This window comes from Gadus chalcogrammus, chromosome 20 (assembly GCF_026213295.1).
Source record: "Gadus chalcogrammus isolate NIFS_2021 chromosome 20, NIFS_Gcha_1.0, whole genome shotgun sequence".
Lineage (NCBI taxonomy): Eukaryota > Metazoa > Chordata > Actinopteri > Gadiformes > Gadidae > Gadus > Gadus chalcogrammus.
In genome coordinates, this window is record NC_079431.1 from 23,695,577 (window position 1) to 23,718,735 (window position 23,159).

A 23,159-nucleotide genomic window follows, 5' to 3' on the forward strand; every position below is an offset into this window, starting at 1 on the left:
TATAACCTCTCCTTTAACCAGCTGAACATACAACTGAACTATACTAGAGTTATGGGTTTAAGTTTATAGATATATTTATAGATTAAGGGTAACAGGGTATCGGGTTTCAGCAAGTCAAATTTAAGATTTTTTAAGACCTTTTTAATACCACCTTGAATGAAATTTAAGACCTTAAACCTGCGATGGCGGGGGGATCCCGCTGTATTACAACCCAAGCATAGCATGTGTGTCACTCAATGAGACTCATTCAAGTTTACTTTCTGTCTGTTTATTGAACATAAAGTGATACTCAGTGCTCTCTGGTTCAAAAACTGTAAGAACAAGTGCATGTTCCCGACCAAGAAGTATACAAAATAATATACAAAAATACAAAATATACAAACAACAAATTAATTAACAAATTAAGTACATTGAGTCAAACAGCAGTGTGCTCTGTGGTTCACGAAATAACAAGTGCAGCTGCAAACCTCAAACAAAAAAAAACGAATGGACCTACTGCGCACACACACACACACGTTATGAGCCTCAGTTCTGTGGCTTTAATCCCCAGTTCTGCCTCAATGCTTTTCAGCTCACTTAATTTTTCCTTGCATCTCTTCCTGAGGATGTTTGATTTCGTAATGAGCTAAGCCATCAAGGTGCCGGACTTACCCTCAGCTTGCTCGGCAAACAGGTCAGCATCTTTTTCCAGAGAGCCACATACCTCCAGGAGAGTTTTCTTTTTCTTTTTAAGCTCAGCGATGTTTTCTTCTGCAGCTTTCCTCTTCTGCCCTTGTGCAGCGCCTTGGCTCTTCCTCTTTTCCAGGTCAAGGTGTTCTCTATATTTTGACCTTGCTGATCCCACCGAGGTCAGCAGCTCCTTGGTGAGAGGGACATTGGCAACCCCCCCACAAACGGCAACGTAGTCACATACCAGTCTCTGGGCAATGACAGTGTCCTCCTTAAGGCTTACAGTCTCCACCTCCTTATTAATCAAGAAGCCTCTCTCGACCGTTGCCTGCCCATGGGATAACAGTAGGATCTTCTGACAGAAACCCCAAAGCCCAGGGTAGGGTTGGCTGAGAAAGCCATGCAGAAACACATCAAGCCTGGTTTCTATGGGCCGGAAGGACAAAAACTGCTCACTTTTAGCCTCGACAGACATGAAGTTCCCAAACTGTTGGATAATCACATCACCTGTAATAAAACAGATGAAAGGAAATATGTGAAATCTTATTTAGATGATTAATTATGATATAAGCAGATGGTCTTATGTCCAATTGTTCCTTATAATCAGGAAAGACATTAAAACTATTCTATGAACTATTCATACCAGCAGACACCTCTGGACAACTGCTTGTCTTGGAGGAATTTCTGCACTACACTTCTCATTCTTCCCTGGCACCAGTCCGGGTCGGAGTACATGGCTGTGGGGTCCAGGCATGCCACCTGTCTCACAACAGGGTACTTCAGGGGGCTCTTGTCCTGGACTTTCTTTAGGATATTTGACATACCCTTCACGCAGTCCTTCCTAAACTCTAGGGCAGTTAGCTCTCCTATGCTGTTCTTTCTCTGGAGGTCCTGACAGATGGGTAATGTGTTGTAAATACAGCTGAATGGCCTAACACAGCATTCTCTCCTGCCTGGTGGATATGGAGCATCATTTGATAGAAAGTAAGTAATAAGTAATACATCTAAATTACCTTCAGGGCTGCCTCTGCACCCAAGCCTATGTCAGCTTCCTTCAAGTTGACCCAGATCTTTTGGTAAGCGACATCCAGCCTCACCAGCTGCAGTGGAGTGATGTTTTGGAGATGCTCCCTCTTGACAAAACGCCTAAGCATACTCTGAAAGGGTAATAGGAATTGTTATATAGAGGGGTAGGTACCTTGATAACCACATTAACCATGATAAACATTGTTATATTAGTTATTTATAATAATCTCTTAACATCACCATAAGAAAGTATAAATAATGAGTGACCTTAATTTAGCAAAAACATAATCTTGTTTCAGTCATTTTATGTTTTGATTGGGTACGAGTTTCATGAATCAAGCTACCAAACAGCGTCTCCCATTTTTGCCTGCTCATACACGCATGCCCGCACACTTACAGTATGCCCCACACACGCTCAACTTGTTTTTCTTTTTCTTCTTGATTCTTCATTATTAATTTGATTACCTGGAACAACTCCACCAAGTCCTTGCAAAGGAATGGCATGACTGGTGCGTCAGTCTGATACTTAGTCAGAAAGGGAGTGAACGTCCTTGAGATGGCCATGAAGAATTGTAGCTTAGGCAAGATGAGTGGATCTTGCTTGGCTGCTTCTGTGGTGTCAAATGAGGCTGTTCCAGGGTTTGGAACCTTCTTTGTCTGCACTGCATCCACGTATGTCACCAGTGAAGGCCATACCTTTAATATTTCATCATGTATGTGCATGGCTGGAACCAAAAAATGGCCCTGGCATTTTTGGCCATGGCAGCCCATATGATTATTTATACGACATGCGGAGGCACACAACATACCAGAGGATATATCCGCATATTGTGCTGTTTCAACAATTTAATTAAAGCGCAGTAGCCTACATGGAAGAGAGTAACAGAGAGTAACAGAGAGAGAGAGAGAGAGAGAGAGAGAGAGAGAGAGAGAGAGAGAGAGAGAGAGAGAGAGAGAGAGAGAGAGAGAGAGAGAGAGAGAGAGAGAGAGAGAGAGAGAGAGAGAGAGAGAGAGAGAGAGAGAGAGAGAGAGAGAGAGAGAGAGAGAGAGAGAGAGAGAGAGAGAGAGAGACTCCGCGCCTCCTTTACGTTTCTTCTCCATTTTTCTGTCAGTTAGTGACGTGACTGATTGACTGATTGACAGCCGAGGCCCAAGGGGCGGCACCTCGGCCGTGATAGGGCCAGGGCCAGCCCAGAACCAATCATAATGAGAGCACTGGTGGGACTTCTTCACTAAAATTGTTTAAAGGAGCAATATATTGCAGGCCCATTCCCCCTGTCATATCAGACTGTAAAACCAGCACCGCCCATTAGACCACACACAGTGACAGTGATATCTTTTTCTCACAGGGGCAACTTGAGTCAAGGAGGCAAATGAGCTGTTGCCCGGGTAACCAAAGCAACATCCTGAGCAAATCCCTAGACTGAACTTTAATGTACATTATGTGTAAATAGTATTAAACATCTGTAATAACATTAAATCAAATTCAAGCTCTATTTATATTCTGTCTATTGTCCATGTGTGGAAATATTCCTATTTCCCTAGTGAAACTAATGAAAGATTTCTCTTAGTTATAATTATCTTACCTTCTCCAGTTGCCACATAGAGAATCCACATTTGAATGCGTTATGTAGGGTGTGGAGGCCACAGCTACCCACATTCACCAGCTGGACACCACCATACTGCTCAGCGTGCTCTTGCTGTAGAAGCTCAAAGAATTTCCAATTTACATTGGGTCCATCCATTGAGATAGACACCATGTTCCTCAGATTCAGCTCCTCCACACACTCCTGAGAAAGAAGTTGATTATGATTATAATGACATGATTGCCAATGGTTCAGTGTAATTTAACATTCTGTCTGCACCCATCCTCAGTTAACATTAACTCTCTCCCTCTTCCATCCATCCATCCACTCCCTCTCCCTTCCCTTATGTCCCCATCTCTGTGCGTATAAATAATGTGGTAGAAATGACTAGCATCAATACACACACATGTATGAACTTAACTCCTTTACTCACACACACATCGTATAAAACACACAAACATAACACTCAAAGCTGCAAGCACTTTATATTCATCATACAGCCACATTATACCTTATAATATGCTGGCTGGCTTCTTCCGACTTCACAACCTGTGGATTTTTAACCTGTTCCTCTGGATTGCGCTATGTTTGACTCTCACGTAACGAGCGCATCTCTGCCGCTCCGTTACTCGGTAACGGAGATGTTATGTCTACGGATCTTTTCAAGGACCCCCCCACCTCAGCTTGCATCCCACCACGACATTCTCAAACGACCAAAATACATCCACCGAGGCTCTGGACGGAATTTTCAGTACACTCACACCAGCAACAAAAACATCCGCTCCTTCTGGTCCACTGGGCCCCGCCCCCCTCCCCGCACAGCCCGTACGGTCAGTCCCGTCAATCACAGTGTACTGTCCCCTCTGCTCAAAGCAACCTGCTACACTCCACTCACCTGTCTGAAACTCTGTCTGCTGAACACCAGATCCCTCAGTAATAAGGCCCTTTTGATAAATTAATTTATTGTTGACCAGAGCCTAGACATTCTCTGCCTCACTGAGACCTGGCAACAACCAAATGACTTCTCCCATCTAAATGAGGCTGTCCCACCAGGTTTTTCTTTTAGTAAACCCCGGGTTAATGGGAGGGGGGGGTGGCCTCGCTCTCCTCCATCGTGATAACATCAAAGTCACCACTGTCACAGTCCCCATTCACTCCTCCTTTGAATGTCTAGCTGTAAAACTCTCAGGCCCCAAACCCACTATCATTGTCACCATTTACAGACCACCAAAACCCTCTGCCGTTTTCCTCAATGAATTCTCATCACTACTTAAATCTGTATGTGCAATGTCCCCCACTGTTATCCTCCTTGGTGATTTCAACATCCACATTGACAACCCATCCTGTACTTTTGCTAATGACTTCACATCACTTCTGGACTGTCTTGGAATAACACAACATGTCAACCTCCCAAGCCATAACAAAGGTCACATTCTGGATTTAATCTGCTGCACTGACATCACTCCCACCAACCTTGATGTCATTGATTTCCCCATCTCTGACCACAAAGCTGTACTTTTTGACATTCATACCCAACTACACAAAACCAAGGAACAACGGACCATCTCCTTCAGAAACATCAAACTTATCAACACCACAGACCTCTCCACCCTGATCAGCTCCTACCCCAACCCTCCCCCAGCTTCCTCCCTGACTGACCTGGTGACTCACTACAATAACTGCCTCTCCTCCTCCCTCACCACCCTGGCCCCCCTGAAAACCCGCTCAGTCTCATTCACCCACACTTCTCCCTGGTTCACTCCTCATCTGCGCCAGCTCAAAGCCACTGGTCGTCGACTGGAGCGACTCTACAATAAGACTCAACTCACTGTACACCGCCAAATGTATTCGGACCACCTCCATCACTACATGAATGCCCTCACCACTGCCAAAACCTCATACTACTCCAACCTCATCAACACTGGTACAGGCAACAGCAGAGTCCTCTTCTCAACAGTCAGCCACTTACTTCAGCCTCCTAAATCCCTCCCTCCAGACATTTCCACCACCCAATGCACTGCGTTCCTGGACTTCTTCAGCTCTAAAATCAACACCATTTACCAACAACTGGCCTCATCTCGCACCCCCTCTGATGACCCACCCTGGATGATCACCTCTGGCCAACCTCTCATCAGCTCCCTCTCTGACTTCACCCCAGTAACAGAACAGACCGTTTCAGAAATCATCCGCAAAGCCAAAACCACCACCTGTCAGCTCGATCCTCTTCCCACCTCCCTTGTCAAAGCATGTCTTCCGTCCATCTCCCCCATGATCACCAACATAATTAACTCCTCCCTCACTACTGGTGCTGTACCCCCCACTCTCAAGCTGGCTGCCATCACTCCCATCCTGAAAAAACCTGGTGCTGACCCAACTGACCTTAACCATTACCGGTCCATCTCCAATCTCCCTTTCATCTCCAAAACACTTGAAAGGGTGGTTGCCGCACAACTACAGTCCCACCTTGACACAAACAATCTCCACGAACCGTTCCAATCTGGCTTCCGTCCAAAACACAGCACTGAAACAGCCCTAGTCAAAATCACCAACGACCTCCTCCTTGCAGCCGACTCTGGATTACTCACCATTCTCATCCTCCTCGATCTCAGCGCAGCATTCGACACCATCTCCCACCCTCTGCTCCTGGACCGCCTGGCTGGCATTGGGATCACTGGTGCTGCACTCTCCTGGTTTACATCCTACCTCACCGGCCGTCAACAATTTGTTCAACTAAGCAACCACAAGTCTGGGTGTTCAGGTGTCTCATTGGGTGTCCCCCAGGGGTCAGTCTTGGGTCCACTCCTGTTCACCACTTACCTCCTCCCGCTGGGCACACTCCTCCGTCACCATGGGGTCCATTTTCACTGCTACGCTGAAGACACACAGGTCTACATCTCCACCAAACCCACCGCTGCCATCCCCCCCAACCTCCCTCATCACGTGCCTGGAAGAGATCCGGAGCTGGTTGAGCAGGAACTTCCTGAAACTCAATGGAAACAAGACCGAGGCCCTGCTCATCGGATCCAAATCCACCCTCACTAAATCACAACACACCCCAGCTCCACTCATAATCATCGATGGATTCCCAGTACCCTTCTCCTCCAAAGTCAAGAGCCTCGGCGTCATCCTGGACAACAGTGCACCCTCTCATTCGCACCCCATATTCACAACATCACCATCATGTTGCGGAGGTGCATTCTTCCACCTCCGCAACATCGCCAGACTCCGCCCATCACTGACCCAATCCAGCACTGAAATCCTAGTTCACTCATTTGTCACATCACGCCAGAGGTCGCGTTAACCGACAAATGTCCGTCATTGACGGATATTTTTTAACTATGACGGAAAAATCTGAAGGCAGTCCGTCATTTTGACGGATTTTACAATGACCATTACCAATAATAAACATAAGAATAAAAATCACAATTGAAGTAACAGGCAAGTTGTGACAGTTTTCTTACTCTACATAAGCTTCATTGCCGACACCAACTTTCAAACTGAGCCGAAGTTACGGCAGTTCTGGTGTTCAGTGGGTCGATACATTGTAGCCAGCTGAGCAAGTGTTCAGCTCCATCGCGCTCAAAGCCATGCTCCGATTTAAAACCATTAGCACAGTCTGAGATGTAGCCTAGGCTGCAGTAGGCTAGGCTATCTACCTATGTAGCTATGTTTCAGTAGGCTGTTTCCCTGGAATCATCGCAGATCTCGACACCGTGCTCAACGCCTCGCGCTATCCTACAGCTGACAGCACGTTGAAGACCCACGGACTAGAGGCATTGGAGCGCGTCTGTGCCCACTACGGGTCACCGCGGGGTGCAGCTGCACCACTGGTTGAGAATGACCGCATGCAGAGGGATTTTCTCCCGATGAAGAGAGTGCTGGCAGGGTCGGGAAATCCCTCGTTCAGGGGCTCCTGTCGGCTGCTCATCACTTCGCTAGGGGAAATGTTTCCCGATTTTAGAGCGCTGGCTGAAGTGGCGCTGGTTATCCCAGTGTCAAGTGTTGCAGCTGAGCGCGGATTCAGCCTTCAAAATAACATAAAAACCGCCAAGAGAAGTCGTCTGTCGGAGGCAAAGACGCAGCATCTAATGACAATCACCTCGGCAGCAGTATCCATCGATACGTTTGATTTCAAGCAAGCAAGCACACTTTTCAAATCCATGCGGGCAAGAAGGAAAGTTTGAGCTGCCTACAGAAGATTACCAAGAATTATAAGTGGACTGTTCATTTTCACTATAATTGTCTTCGTTCAGCTAAAAATAGCCCATTAGGCCTACAGCCCATACATCGTTCTATGTTAAGGCACAACAGCCGCAATGTTTTAAAAGCGGAAAAATCGAGTTCTCACCGTCAGAAAGAAATGCATAAATAAATTATTAATTATTATTGAAACACGCTTGTTCTGTGAATTATTTTTTTTAATGAAAATAAGTCAATAAAAACAAGTGAGGCTATTGAATATAAGCATTAGGCCTAGGCCTATATTACCATTTAAAAGTTAAAATAAAATGACAGATAAAAATGGACAATGACGGATTTTTTACGACCCTGTCCGTCAAAATGACGGACAATGAAAAAGTCTAGCCCAACCTCTGCATCACGCATAGACTACTGCAACGCCCTCCTCACCGGACTCCCCACCAACTCATCAACAGACTGCAGATCATTCAGAACTCAGCCGCCCGGATCATCACCCGCACCAAATCATCTGACCACATCACCCCTGTCCTCATCCAACTTCACTGGCTCCCAGTACACTACCGCATCCAATACAAAACCCTACTCCTCACCTACAAAGCTCTCCACAACCTAGCCCCCAGTTACCTCTGCGACCTCCTCCAAGAATACACTCCCTCCCGCTTCCTCCGCTCAACCTCTGCTGGACTACTATGTATCCCCATATCACGACTCACTACAATGGGTGCCCGGTCATTCAGCTGTTCAGCACCCAGGCTCTGGAACTCCCTCCCCCCCCAAACAGTCAGACACCATTACAACCTTCAAGTCACAACTCAAAACTCACCTGTTCAAACTCGCACACAACGTCTAACTGATCACTGTTTTGATTGTTTGTTTGTTTTGTTTTGTCTTGTTTTTGTTTTATTTATTTTTTATTTATTATGTTTATTTATTCCCACAATGTCTTGTTTTTTCACAATGTCTAAATTAAATGTATTATTATTATTATTATTATTAATATGTATTTGCATTAAACATATGCAAGCACACACATGCCGACACACACACACATAAGTATATGTACGGCCCCCAAGCACACGCGCACACACATGTCATCATTCCCTATATTAGGCCGACCATTATACTGAATAGGCCTGCATAATGAAATTGCCAAAATGCATATAAAGTTAACAATTAATCATTGAAAAAAATGTATATTACTTACTTTGAAGTGGTGCAGTAAACCTCGGGCTGTTGCGTGTCCCATGAATTGCGAGCCCAAGTACCGGGAATGCACTTGATCTCCGACCCAATATCGGACGTGCACGTCAAGTTGCTTGCTTTTAGTGGCGTGGTTCAACGTTTCATCAAACAAAATCAGCCTTGTTGACGCTGCAGATTAGCTCGTTTCGGATGAAAGGCGCTAGTCCGAAGCGAGTTATATACGCCGTTTTGTCCTTTCCAGCGGTAAAGGTGCTCGCGATTTGAGAGTCAGGGAACATCAAACCGAAGAGATTTCCTATCCCCTCATTCGAGTTGTAGGACTGGTGCTTGACCACTGTGTTTAGAATCCACAACACCTCCGCTTTTAGTGTTGGTGTCGCACCAAATGCTACCCTCAGGTCAGTGCTAGCAGCGCGGACCGTCTGCGGCGGTGGCGCCGGGGCAGAGATGCAAAACGTAGAAATGGCTGGGGTCTGTGTGTGGCTCCTGGCAGAGGTTTTATGTTTTTGGCTCTGCATATGGCTGACGACAGCCTTAATCCCCATGGTGCCGAGCTTGAATGTACTTTTGCACGGAATGCATTTGGCCTGTTCTGGGTTGGCAACGGACGCTAGCCAACCTCGGAAACGGACGTCTTCCAGCCAACTGACGTTGAACTTGCATTTACCCATTGTTGCAGACTAGCTAGCAAGTGCGCAGACATCCGTTTATGCAGCTAGCAAGAAAGTAGCCTCTCATCTCCATCCCGAAAAGTCCCGCAAGAAAAATAAAAAATAAAATAGCCCTGCCCCGATAAATTTAGGACCTCCGAGTTATTTATTTTAGACCAGCATAAGACATTTTTGAAGAATTTAAGGCCTTAAATTTAGAAAAATGAATTTTAAGACTTTTTAAGACTTTTAAGACCACCGCGGACACAGTTTAACAGTTATAGGCTAGTTATAGGAATAGGTAAAAGGTTAGTTATATAGTTACATTTATGTTAGTGTTATTTATTAAGTTTATAGATATATTTATAGGTAAAGGGTCGGTTTATTTATAGTTATAGGTCAAGAGTAACTTATAATTATAGTTAAAGTGTAAGTATAGATATAGGTTTAAGAGTTAGTTCTAGTTAAAGATTAAGGGTTATTATAGATGTTATATAGGTGGGTTCGTTATAATCCTAGGTTACGGGTTAGTTATAGGTTAAGGGTTAGAAATAATTATATATTAATATCGATAGAGGTTATGGGTAAGTTTTAGTAATAGTTTAGGGGTTAGTATAGTTGTAGTTATAGGTTATGGATTAGTTATAGTTATAAGTTAAGGGTTATAGGTTAAGGGTTCTCTCACCCTTGCCAGGACTTCAAACTCGGGAGCGAAGTGTTGGCAGGGTCCACACCAGGGGGCGTAGAAGTCCAAGACCCAGTGGTCTGGACCCAGCAGGACCAAGTCTCTGAAGGACTCTGGAGACAGGTCCACCGAGACCCTGGGAAGAGCACTACACGGACAGACAGGGAGACAGATAGACAGGGAGACAAAGAATTAAATAGCTGTTCAAATCTACTAGCTACATCTAGCAGATAATTAACAATCCAACTCACTAGAATACTGAATTACACTATATAAGTGACATATACATATATACATTATATATGTTTATTATATATGTGTATATATATTCATCATTCAATGATACACATCACATATGTATTAATTTAGTTATATACATTTCTTACCTCAGTGTCCACATCCTCAGGGACTGAGCATCTCTGTTCCATCCGCTGTAAGTCCTAGACAGACACACAGACACACAGACACACACACACACACAGACACACAGACAGCCACAAAGACAGACAGACATGTTTTATTCTCTAGAATTGAGGTGATCTCTTCAACACTGTGACCGATATGGAGCCATACATGTATGTGTCTGCGGGGCTGGGTTGGTTTGGGTACAGGCGTATCTCAGGGTACGCCCTCACGCCCTGGCTCCGGCAGAATGACTGGTGCTTCTGACAGTCCATGGAGCCCACCATCACCTGGCCTGCTACCAGCTGGAGAGACAGACGGGTTAGACACCATCACCTGGCCTGCCACCAGCTGGAGAGACAGATGGGTTAGACACCATCACCTGGCCTGCTACCGGCTGGAGAGACAGGTTAGACACCATCACCTGGCCTGCTACCAGCTAGAGAGACAGGTTAGACACCAGCTTGAGAGACACACGGGTTAGACACCATCCCCTGGCCTGCCACCAGCTGGAGAGACAGACGGGTTAGACACAAGCTAGACAGACGGGTCAGAGACCAGCTAGAGAGACACACAGGTTAGACGCCAGCTAGAGAAACACACAGGTAAGGCCGTGTTCACATCTAGCATTTTTTTTAAATTTGCCAGCGCTTGTTTTACATTATATTCCTATGGCGCAGAGCGTATCTGGAAAAGTCACGGCCGTTTTTTTAAACGCCTCTCCCAGCGTTTTTTTCTGCCATACGGAGCATTTAAAAAGTTCAACTTTCAGGAAGAAAGCGGCCGACGTCAGGCGTCTTTTGGGCAACTGACCAAACACAAGCGGAACATTGACACTTCGTCACGAAGGAAACTCTCAAAACAAAAAACAATGGCAGACAAATCACTCGGGAAAGTGCCATTGGAGCGATTAATAGTTTTAATTACAGAACATGTCGAGATCTACAACATGTCTAATGGGCTCTAGCCTGGATACATAGTAGGCGAGTAACGTCAGGTCTAGAATGGGTTCATTGCTAGGTGATAGAAAAAACGCTCTCGGTGCTTTTAGGGCAAAAAAAACGCTGCCAGCTTTTCTTTTTGTTGAAAAAACAGTCGGCTCAACTTTTCCCTATTACAAAAAACGCTAGATGTGAACACGGCCTTAGACACCAGCTAGAGAGACAGGTAAGATACAAGCTGAAGAGACAAACAGGTTAGATATAAAGAGAGACAGGTTAGATACAAGCTAGAGAGACAGACATGTGGACCCAGGGCCGGATGAAGCAGCCAGCCATTGGGGGCCTCAGTTTGACCCTCCTGAAATAGAGGTTACAGACTAGACAGTCAAGTTACAGACCAGACAGACAGGTTACAGACCAGACAGAGAGGTTACAGACCAGACAGACAGACAGGTTGCAGATCAGCTAGAGAGAGACGGTTTAGACACTAGCAAGAGCGAGACAAGTTAAAGACCAGCTAGAGAGAGAGAGAGAGACAGGTAAGACACCAGTTAGAGAAAGACAGGTAAGACACCAGTGAGAGAAAGAGAGGGAGACATACAAACACACAGGTAAGACACCAGCGAGAGAGAGAGAGACAGGTTAGACACCAGTGAGACACAGGTTGGACACCAGCAAGAGAGAGCCACAGGTAAGACACCAGCGAGACAGACAGGTTTGACACCAGCGAGAGAGAGACAGGTTGGACACAAGCGAGAGAGAGACAGGTTAGGCCCCAGCGAGAAAGCAACAGGTTCGACATGTACCCTGGCCATCCGTCTCCATTCTGGCAGCAGGGCTTGACAGGGGCCGCACCAGGGGGCATAGAAATCGACAGCCCAGATCTCTCCTCCAGCACGACCTACACACACACACACACACACACACACACACACACACACACACACACACACACACACACACACACACACACACACACACACACACACACACACACACACACACACACACACACACACACACACACACACACGACTAATTAAACTTTTCCACCCAGAGCTGACATTTTGATGGAGAACATCCTGGGTGTAGCGTTGTTGACAGAGCAGCCAGTATTTAAATTGAACATGTTTCCTTAACCTCTAAAGACATTTCATGGTCGTTGTATGATTCAGTATAGTCAATGTGTGACAAACAGTCCCCTGAACAAGCAGCTTGGCTTGGGTTACCTTTAACTCTCCTCTGAAAGCTTTCAGGGTCCAGAACCGACACCGATGGACTGGCAAGATCCTGGAGCAGAACAACACATCATCGAAACAACATCAGAGCATCCACACATATCATAATAAGAGGGTATGTGTGCACATTTTTCGAGTACAAATTTAAAGACTTTTAAGACCTTTTCAAGATATCTAAATGGAAACACCAAGACTATACCACTCACAAAAGATAAATACGACAACTTAAAACTGTTTTATGTAATAGGTTTTTACAAACTTTAAGAAGAATGCACACATTTGGTGAACAACAGGGTGCATTAATGTAAACTGTTACATGCAAACATGTAAAGTGCTTCGCAGGGTATCTGCAGGTTTCAGCAAGTCAAATTTAAGACTTTTTAATACCACATTGAATGAAATTTAAGACCTAAAACACGCGATGGTGGGGGTTGGCAACAGACGCGAGGCAACTTCGGAATCGGACGTCTTCGAGCCAACTGTCCTTAAATTTGCACCTACCCATTGTCGCAGACTATCCAGCAAGCATGCAGATAATCGTTTATATATGCAGCTAGCAAGAAAGAAGCCTCTCTACATGTCCTTCCTGAAAAGTCCCACGAGAAAAATAAATAAAAAACAGTCCTGCCCCGACAAATTTAAGACCTTGCGTTACAGTATTTAAGACCAGCATATGACATTTGTAACGAATTTAAGACTTTTTAAAGCCTTAAATTTAGAAACATGAATTTAAGACTTTTTAAGGACGCGCGGACACCCTGGTGCTTCGATAGACCGAGTCTTGTGTTTTAGGCCTGCAGTTGCCATTATAGCAGCAAGGAGAAGACTGAGTTACTGGAGCAAGCACCGTGAATGTGTTTCAAAACAAAGGAATAAACGGCACCAGCTGAAAAACCACAGCCGGTATTATTTTAGAAATTAAAACTGCATAAGATGAGCCCTAATGTAGAGGGCGAACCTAATCCCCCCCTGCACCTCAAAATGATACCTCAAAGTACATAAATAAAATAAACTGCACTGGAGGTAGACGCATTGATAGATGCAATAAAAGTAGTACTAGTAGCAGGTGTACTTGGCTGAGCACTGGGTGATAGTGTTGTAACATTTGAATAGGTAAACTGCAATGAAGCGCTTGTGTTTCTCACTTTTCGCGTGGGAATCTAGGGCTGTTTGATCGATTGACCAGTTTTCTTCAACCAACCCTTATATTTACCATCCTCCATTAAACATTTTCCCATAATGCAGGGCTCCAGGCTAACTTTTTGCATTGGTTGCACTAGTGCGCCTAACTTTTTTATTTAGGTGCACCAGCACAAAAGTTAGGTGCGCCCACATTTTTTATAGTGTCACCTTTAACGCCACAAGTTAATGTTTTTATCGCTTTCCATGTACATTGATATATTGGGTAAATGATTTTAAACAAGAATAAGGTCTAGGTAAATGTAAAAGTCTTTATTTGAAGCTTATTATATATAAAAATAAAAACAATTGTGTTTTGTGTTTAAAGTGCTACACTGAGCTGAATTTGAACTAACTAAAACATTTTAAGCAAAATAAATTAATATTTCCCAATAAGAAGTGCTACTGTTTAAAGTGCTTCACTAAACCTTAGACCTTACATGTCATTGCTCAAAGTCTTTTTGACACACTCTTTTGAAAGTTCAGGGCAAATATAATTGCATGACAACAAGCCAAACACCGCATAACACCATATTATGGGGTCAGAACAGTGTCGTTAATAATGAATGCAAAGAGAAGGATTCACAAATGTATTTTGTGATTTATATATAAATTACTCTCTTCTCACAAATACATTTCAATGCACACACAAATGGATATCGGTTGAATACCTCCCTTTCGAAAATTTCAGACATTCCAGACAATTTAAGACTTTTTTAGCCTAACCATCAGGGGCCCGGTGGAGCTTAACCATCAGGGGCCTCAAGGAGCATAACCATCAGGGGCCCTGTGGAGCCTAACTATCAGGGGCCTCAAGGAGCCCCGTGGAGCCTAACCATCAGGGGCCCTGTGGAGCCTAACTATCAGGGGCCTCGCGGAGCCTAACCATCAAGGAGCCTAACCATCAGGGGCCCTGTGGAGCCTAGCCATCAGGGGCCCTGTGGAGCCTAACCATCAGGGGCCCTGTGGAGCCTAACCATCCGGGGCCCCGTGGAACCTAACCATCAGGGGCCCCGTGGAGCCTAACCATCAGGGGCCCTGTGGAGCCTAACCATCAGGGGCCCTGTGGAGCTTAACCATCAGGGGCCCTGTGGAGCCTAACCATCAGGGGCCTCTAGGAGCCTAACCATCAGGGGCCTGTAGGAGCCTAACCATCAAGGGCTCCATAGCCTACAGGAAAGGGAGGACTGCTGACTGGCCTTGGAAGACTCTCCCAATGGTGCAAGTTCACATCCTACTCCTCTATGACTTCTTGCCCACCATCCCGCTGAAAACCTTTCAACAAATTGCAGTGGCCAATCAGTGCATGGGGAGGGAATGTGAGGTCATGTCCAATAGGAGACCCCAGCTTGCTGGATTAAAACATTGTGGAGAGTATAGCATCCTAAATGCATTTATCTCAAATAGACTGAATAAGGATGGACAAATATGAACATTATTCTGCACAGGAAGGATTTCTCTATATATATTCTTTTTTTAGTGTTGTTTCCATACTGCTTCAGTCCATTTTTGAACAATATAAGGCCATGGCTATGTTTGGAAATCAGGCCAGACTAGCCAAGTCCAGACTGGCAGAGCCCCATCTCTCCGTCAAGCGGATTTCAGGCATCTTGCAAAAAGAAAAGAAAAAAGAGAAAGAAAAGGAAAAGCTGCATTTCCATCCACTGGTTTGGAGTGAATAAACTAAGCTCTATAAAGCCTTGTGTGGTCAGAAGGAGGTCAAACTGTTTGTGTGGTCACGTGGATATGATCGGTTAAAGCATTAGAGGTTCAACCAGCACGCTCAAGGATTTATATTGAGGTTATTACATTCATAAATCAACACCATTCATCATATCGGCGCGTATCAGCAAACATATTCAGCACTATGATATATCCGTGATAGGCCAATATCGGCCAGACTGGTCGGCTAAATCATATTTACGCAGGGAAACTTTTTTCCGGTTTCCTTGCAGAAACTCAATCTGCGCTCTCGCCCCTTGGAACATTAAAGGGTAAGACACTTCTTTGATTCTACTACACAAAAGGGTTAGACTCTACTTCTGCTACAGTAAAGGGTTAGACTCTACTTTGACTCTGCTACAGTAAAGGGTTAGACTACTTTAACTGTACTACACAAAAGGGTTAGACTTTACTTTGACTCTACTACAGCAAAGGGTTAGACTCTGATTTGACTCTACTACACAAAAGGGCTAGACTCTACTTGGACTCGAATACACAAAAGAGCTAGACTCTACTTTGTCTCTTACTCTTCTTCCATGAGCGTAAAATCATAGCGTCACTCATGCTTCCTTTTTTGCTTTCCTTGTTTTTACCATGGCTACATTAATTTGTTTTTAATCTTAAAATCTTAAAAGATTAAAGTTTTTAATCTTAAAACTTAAAACTTGAATCAAACCATTAAAATAAACTATGAACTACAATTAACAGTATTCTGACACCCGCTAACGGAACCATGAACAAATGCCAGCAGTCCAGGCTAGCCTTTCCAAACCTTAAGGCAGTGGTTCTCAATTATTTTCTGTCATTCCCCCCCTAGGAGACAGAATTTTTTTCGCTCCCCCCTGAATTGAAATACTATTGAGAACCTGCTAATATTTAATTATTTATCTGTACAAAACCACTGTATGAGTTGCTGGCACCAACATTCTGCATACAATCACCTTATTATCAAAATAGATTAATACAATTAGCTGAGATAACATCTGCAACAACTTAAAACAATTTCCAAGTTCAGTTTATTAACTAAATTTGTAACATTTAAACAAGACTGCTAAGTCTGTGTGAATCTCAAAACAGAGAAACAAGAGCAAATGATTCACTGGGGTTTGCATTTAATTCAATATATATATATATCTATATATATTTTACATTGGTCACTTGTCATTAGCTTATTCCCTTTCAAAAATATGTATGACTTATAAACATTTATTTTTTGTATGAAACATCTGCAACAATATTTAACATTAACATATAACATTTGCATACACTTTCCCTGAACATAACACAAGACAATAAAAAAGCCTTGAACCCTGAAACATTTTAAACTGGCAGCTACATCAGTTTGAGTATTTTTTTATATAGCACAATTAACCTACACAATTCTTTCAAACTTATTTCCTTATTTGTCTGTTTTATATGAACATATTCAACTAATAATACACAATATATAGACAATAATACAATTTGCTCTGTCTATTTTAGTGGCTGCAGTGAGTTCTTTTTGCGCTGCACATCCTTACAAATCTGGGCTTCAAAGTTTATACTGCTACTCTTAAAGGAGACATATTATACCACCAGGTGAGAGTGTGATTAGCCTTACAAGCCGTTTCGAAAATCTGCCCCATATGACATTACTAGTGGGTGTGTCCACCTAGATCTGTGCTGGATAGATGAGCAACGTTTACTTCAGTCCGCTGGATAGGCTGGTAGACTGCAATTTCCGACTGGCGTTTCCACCGCCAAAAGTTGGGCAAGGTCCCGAAACAAACGCGCTGAGCCTACATATTTTTCGACACTCCTCCGTTTGGTTACCAAGCCGTCTGAAAGGGTGGCGAAAACGTGGAGCCACACACACCGTTATTCTGAAATCACTTAAAAAATATCCTGTTTGGTATGACCAGTCACTGATATCTTTGCAACACAAACAGCGAGGAGGATTGACTTGTTCTATAAATGAAGTCCCTCAATCTTAATTGGCTTAACACCATGACCAACATTCTGAAACATCCATTAACATCCACATTTGCCTCAAACAATGTTATGTAAATAGTTGTGAAATAATGTTCTTGTTGGCTTTTCATTGTTTGTTACTCTGACCGTTCTGTTTGGTATTGTGGAAAGGATGTTAGTGAATGATTCAGAGCATGATGCATTTTAAATGCCTTCATTTTTCTTAAAACAATTGTAGCTGAAAATAAAAATAGCCAAATTACAACCAATAGCTTCAGTCATTGAGGGCAAAAATAGGCCCTATGGTAGGCCCAGATTTTTTTATTTAGTTTTACAAATCAAGAGTAGGCCTGAATTGACTAATTTGCTTTGCATCCTTTCCTTCTGCCCTTGTAGTCAAATACATGCTGCCCACCAGCTTTCGAAGTACAATGCTGCCACTGGTGAATTTGCATAAATTGTATTCACATAATTATCCCTCCCTGCTATTTTGTAGTTCACCAAAAAACCCTGAAACAACTTGAGTCCCACATACTTATGCCACCATACGCCACTAACAGTGCAAGCAGGCAAATGGCAACCAAGCGCACAGTCCTTCCTCCCTCACTTTAAAAACCACCAGCTGCACTGGTGTAGTGGGCTATGCGTGTTGCAGTGTTCAGTGTGTCATGTTTATGTATATATTGTAAAATGCATACCTGGATGAATTCCAGTATCCCATCAGCGGAGTGCTGTCCCTCATACTCGTGGAGGGACGAGCGGTTGAATATGACGGTGGTGGGGTATGCTTGGATCTTGTACTGACACAAAATAAATAAACATGGAATACGTTAGTAATGTGATGGGGAAATAGAAATGGTACAGTCTGAGTGTGATATAGATTTACCATAGAACAGAGGTGTTGGTGAATGGTACAGTGCGATATAGATTTACCATAGAACAGAGGTGGTGGTGAATGGTACAGTCCAAAGTCCCAAACCTCATCTGTCCAGCCAGCTGAATGGAAGCCTTCCTCAGCTCTGGCAGTAAGGCGCGGCAGGGAGGGCACCACTGAAAACACCAGGATTTAAGAAATAAACACACACACACACACACACACACACACACACACACACACACACACACACACACACACACACACACACACACACACACACACACACACACACACACACACACACACTCTGACTCAAACATAGACCTACGGTTCTTGTTAAGAGCGCGTGTAAAGCCTAGTTCAGTGTCAACGAAAATAACTGGTTTAAAAACGTTGCAGTGAAAGTTACAGCAGTGGGAACTGGTTAGTTGAGACTAGTCAGTTGCAGCGGTGTGAACTGGTTAATCACAACTGGTTAGTTGCAGCGGTATAAAATGGTTAGTTGAGACTGGTCTAACTCTAGTCTCAGCACCCTGTCTCGCCCTCCTGGTCTAACACTGTCTCCCCTGCCTGGTGTAACACTAGTCTCAGCACCCTGTCTCCCCTCCTGGTCTAACACTAGTCTCACCACCCTGTCTCCCCCTCCTGGTCCAACACTAGTTTCAGCAACCTGTCTCCCCCTCCTGGTCTAACACTAGTCTCACCACCCTGTCTCCCCCTCCTGGTCCAACACTAGTTTCAGCAACCTGTCTCCCCCTCCTGGTCTAACACTAGTCTCAGCACCCTGTCTCCCCCTCCTGGTCTAACGCTAGTCTCAGCACCCTGTTTCCCCCTCCTGGTCAGTCCCCTCAACAGTCATCAATTGGAAGCAGATTGGTCTCTTGTGCGTTCCTTGGTAACAGAAGGAGAAGTAGTTTCCCACCGGAGTGAAGAAGTCCACCAGCCAGGGCTCCTTCCTGTCCGAGGGGAAGTTGTCCGGCAGCAGTGTAGTCACATGGGCGCTGACACTCTCCCTGGCAAAGCCCACGATGTTGTACAGCACGTTCTTCCCTGGGAGGACATTAGACACACCGTTACTCTCTATAGAGGACATTAAACACACAGCTGTAACTCTCTATAGAGGACATTGGACAAACGGTTACTCTCTATAGAGGATATTAAATACACAGCTGTTACTCTCTATAGAGGCCATTAAACACACAGCTGTGAACAGCCCTGCCCCCTAAGAGTAAACAGCCCTGCCCCCTAAGAGTGAATAGCCCTGACCCCTTTATGAGTGACCAGCCCTGACCCCTTTATGAATGACCAGCCCTTCCCCTTAGTGAGTGAACAGCCCTGCCCCCTAGTGAGTGAACAGTCCTGCCCTCGGAGTGGCATTGACTGGACATCTCCACTTGTGATGCCACCATGTCACAGGGGTTTGGAAAGGCTTGTAACGGCTGATCAAACTCACACCTGGTGGTCAATTAGGGCAATGCCGGGACTCATATCTACTTGATTGTTCAATCACATGCCAAAACGTGTGTTAAACAATATGCATATCATTATGAAACAAGATTTGGCCTTTAAATAGTTTTTTCTTTTTATTATTGAAAAAGAAAAAGGGGGGGGGGGGGGGGGGGGTCGTCAAATAAGGTTGTTTTAGATTTGGGTCAATGCAGTTTTGGTTATTACAGTATTGATAATATTGATTGTGATAATAGTATTGAGAGTACTGTTTTTAATAAAATTGACAGTAAACATAATATTGAAAGTTATGATAGTAATAATAGTATTGATAGTACTGTTTTTATTCAGCGCTAACCTCTTGTTCAAATCTCATGCAAGCTGTTTTGCATTTTGAAATGTTGAACCGTTGAATAACATTTTCTTTCTTAAAAGATTTCTTTGGCACAGTTCAACACACACCTGCTCCAGTCATAATTCATGACAAAAACCCAGAAAACAGTCAGCATCCTTCAAATAACTAGTGATATATGTGGATAGTGTCTTCTCCTGGTCTCATTTGCAACAAAGTCCAACAGAGAATTTATTTTTTGAGAAGACCTCCTTTGGAGCCAGTAAGGACATCTTACATCAATTCTTTACATACAGGGGGGGGCAGCTTGGTTCTGTGGCCTCTCTGTCCAGTTAAAAAACAGGATAGACTTCTGAGCATTTGCTCAAAGCTGTTGGGCCACACAATGGAGGTTCAGTTATTTGACAGTTGCACTAAACACATCCTCAGGATGGCAGACAAGATTGCTTCAGACCCCTCTCATGTCTTAAATAAGGAGCATCAGCTCCTGCCGTCCGGAAGACGATTTAGAGTGCCTAGCTGCAGGAGAAGCAAATACAAACCCTCTTTTCTCCCTCATTCCGTATCATTGCTCAACCAACAGAGAAGTGTAAAGTAGACTCCACACTAGGGCTGTCAAAACGAACTTCGCTATTCGAATACAATTCGAATTTTTCAAAAAAGGAGAACATTCGAGTGCGGCAACTAACGTTCGAACTTTTTTTTTTTTAGCAAATTTTATTGACAAGTCAAGAATTACATTTAACTTTTGCCTAGCAACCACGCAAATCAAAGTCAACGTTGTGCGTCGTGACGTTCGGCATTGTATGCTTACAAGATGGCGGGGAGCAGCGCGCGAGCAGACACAGAGCTGGAAAGCATAGGTACGAACACACCAAACGCGTACCCGCGTAAAGATTTACGCGCGTAACGCAGCTAAAATGTTGCTTGACCATTTTGTGTCAAAAATGGTCCTACGCAGCTACGCGCCTACGCTCCTACGCGCCTAGATGAATCCATGTCCATGCAAGTGAACGGAGCGTTCCCTATTCGTCATAACTATCAAACCAAACATCCTTCACATTCACCGAGCGAACATTACTGAAGTAAAATGCACATTTCTCGCTAAAAATGTTTCCATAAACGCATTTAATGGCGTAACTATGTTACTATTTCCACCCAGAATAAAGAAAGTTGTCGGCCGTGGCTGCGCTGGAGTCCGAGGTAGGAAACCCAAACGCTGCGGTGTTTGGGTGATAGAGTTTAGATCGGTTTAGATTAAATAATCTCGGATATAAATAACAATAATCGGGTTAAATAACTTCACATGGTGTGTCTGGTGTGTTTCCAGCATTCGTAGTGTTGATCAGCAGATATATAGTCCGCCAAGACGTTGAGGTTGCTTAGTAACCAGAGACTCTGTCCATGCAAGTGAACGGAGCGTTCCCTCTTCGTCATAACTATCAAACCAAACATCCTTCACATTCATCTCGTTGTCTGCAAGCTGGGCGGCAGACAACATCTTCATTAAACATCATTGCTTGAATATTTCTGGCGTTATATCTTACCTATTTATATAAGTTTTGTATTGATTTTGTAAAACTTGTTGCAAATGTTGCATAACAGATTTGGTTGACGCGCCCTCTAGTGGACGCGGGACGTAGGCCTAATAATAAGATGGTATCGGTGTATATAATGATATAATTAAAAAAAATTAAAAAAAACATTAAAATATTCGAATATTATTCGAATATTCAACATAAGAAGCATTAGAAATTCGAATATGATTTGAGGGGAGGATTGACAGCCCTACTCCACACACATCTCACATGCAAACACACTACACACTCCCAATATCACTATACACACCCCAGAGACATCTATGGCCTTTAATTTATTGGACTGAGAGACCCCTGACTCTTATGGACTTATCTGTGTGTATGGAGTCTTGGGCCCTTAAATGCTGTGAAATGTTTTTTATGTGCTGTTTTTATGTCTTGCAAGTAGGAGATGTGTAATGCAAGACAAATTTCTGTGTAAACAGCAATAAAGTTTATCTAATCTAATATGATAAATGTATAATAATAATAATAATATTGATAATTATGATAGTAATAATAGTATTGATAGTAATACAAGTAATAATAGTATTGATAGTAATAACAGTAATAATAGTATAGAAAGCATTGATAGTTGCAATAGTATTACAGTTAGGTCAAACCAAGTAATTTGATTTGACAAGAGGCATTCCATGAGTGCTGATATAGAGTATAACAGCACTGGGACTTTTAACTATAAATGTTTCACTCCACTTTACAGGTGTTATAATAACCGTTAATGTTATCAACAGTCAATTATGTACCTTAGATTGCTAGTGTGTTTATGTGTTACTTCGCAACATTTCAGTCCTAGTCCAGTTGCGGATCTATTTGTGTTGGCGGAGCCAAATAAACCATTAAATAAACAAACAAATTATAACCTGTTGTTATATATATCCTTGATATTTATTGCTGTTAACTAATACATAGTGCTAAAAATAAATATCACACACGGCTGTGATTATCTTCGGCACATACCTACGATGATTTTGGGTGGGTGGGCTAACGAATGCATTACATTTATCAATACTTCACAGGGCTCCAGACGCCATGAGGTCACCTTTATATCTCTGTTCATAACTTTCATATAATGTGAATGATTTTTAAACAAGAATAAGTTGTAGAGAAATGTGTGTCTTTATTTGAAGCACAATTATAAATAAAAAGAAAAATAAGGTGTTTAAAGTTCTTCACTGAGCTGAAATTGAACATTTCAAACTAAACCATTAAGCAAAATAAAACCTTTTTTGTGCTTAAAAGTATTAGACAATTAAAATGTTGACCCGTCTCCCTTTGCGCAAAATGCGTCTGTAGACGATCACACACTCTTTGGTAGAGACGTCTGTGTCGCTGTCAATCATGAAGGACATGTATGTGGCGTTTCCGACGTCCACAGCTGCCTTTTGCTTTAAGTTGTCACCTATTACCGCAATGAATTGTGCACATGCCATCTCAT

General features: G+C 43.4%; 2 protein-coding genes across 7 annotated transcripts in view; both read right to left on the reverse strand.

The window, feature by feature from the left end:
• dnajc10 (DnaJ (Hsp40) homolog, subfamily C, member 10) overlaps positions 1 to 23,159 on the reverse strand; it is a 95,247-nt gene that overhangs the window by 24,379 nt on the left and 47,709 nt on the right. For all 3 annotated transcript variants that reach the window (XM_056579681.1, XM_056579680.1, XM_056579682.1), the window contains exons 15-22: positions 19,251 to 19,378; positions 18,385 to 18,501; positions 18,150 to 18,251; positions 12,592 to 12,652; positions 12,169 to 12,263; positions 10,593 to 10,726; positions 10,406 to 10,459; positions 10,020 to 10,167 (exon numbers count right to left, since the gene is read on the reverse strand). In XM_056579681.1, coding sequence (XP_056435656.1) covers positions 10,020 to 10,167; positions 10,406 to 10,459; positions 10,593 to 10,726; positions 12,169 to 12,263; positions 12,592 to 12,652; positions 18,150 to 18,251; positions 18,385 to 18,501; positions 19,251 to 19,378 — 839 coding nt within the window. The remainder of the gene's footprint in view (positions 1 to 10,019; positions 10,168 to 10,405; positions 10,460 to 10,592; positions 10,727 to 12,168; positions 12,264 to 12,591; positions 12,653 to 18,149; positions 18,252 to 18,384; positions 18,502 to 19,250; positions 19,379 to 23,159) is intronic.
• On the reverse strand, positions 2 to 10,013 carry LOC130373298 (uncharacterized). 4 transcript variants are annotated; one of them, XM_056579689.1, is made up of 4 exons: positions 5,867 to 10,013; positions 3,282 to 3,485; positions 1,683 to 1,826; positions 2 to 1,560 (listed from the first exon to the last, which is right to left on the reverse strand). In XM_056579689.1, the coding sequence occupies exons 1-4, from the start codon at positions 5,942 to 5,944 to the stop codon at positions 1,303 to 1,305; spliced, it is 684 nt and encodes a 227-aa protein (XP_056435664.1). In that variant the 5' UTR covers positions 5,945 to 10,013; the 3' UTR covers positions 2 to 1,302. The 4 variants fall into 4 exon arrangements, 3 of the variants coding, with proteins under 3 accessions (XP_056435664.1, XP_056435663.1, XP_056435662.1); XM_056579688.1 differs by lacking the exons at positions 3,282 to 3,485; positions 5,867 to 10,013 and adding an exon at positions 2,161 to 2,565 and having other exon boundaries at positions 2 to 1,176; positions 1,313 to 1,560; XM_056579687.1 differs by lacking the exons at positions 3,282 to 3,485; positions 5,867 to 10,013 and adding an exon at positions 2,161 to 2,565.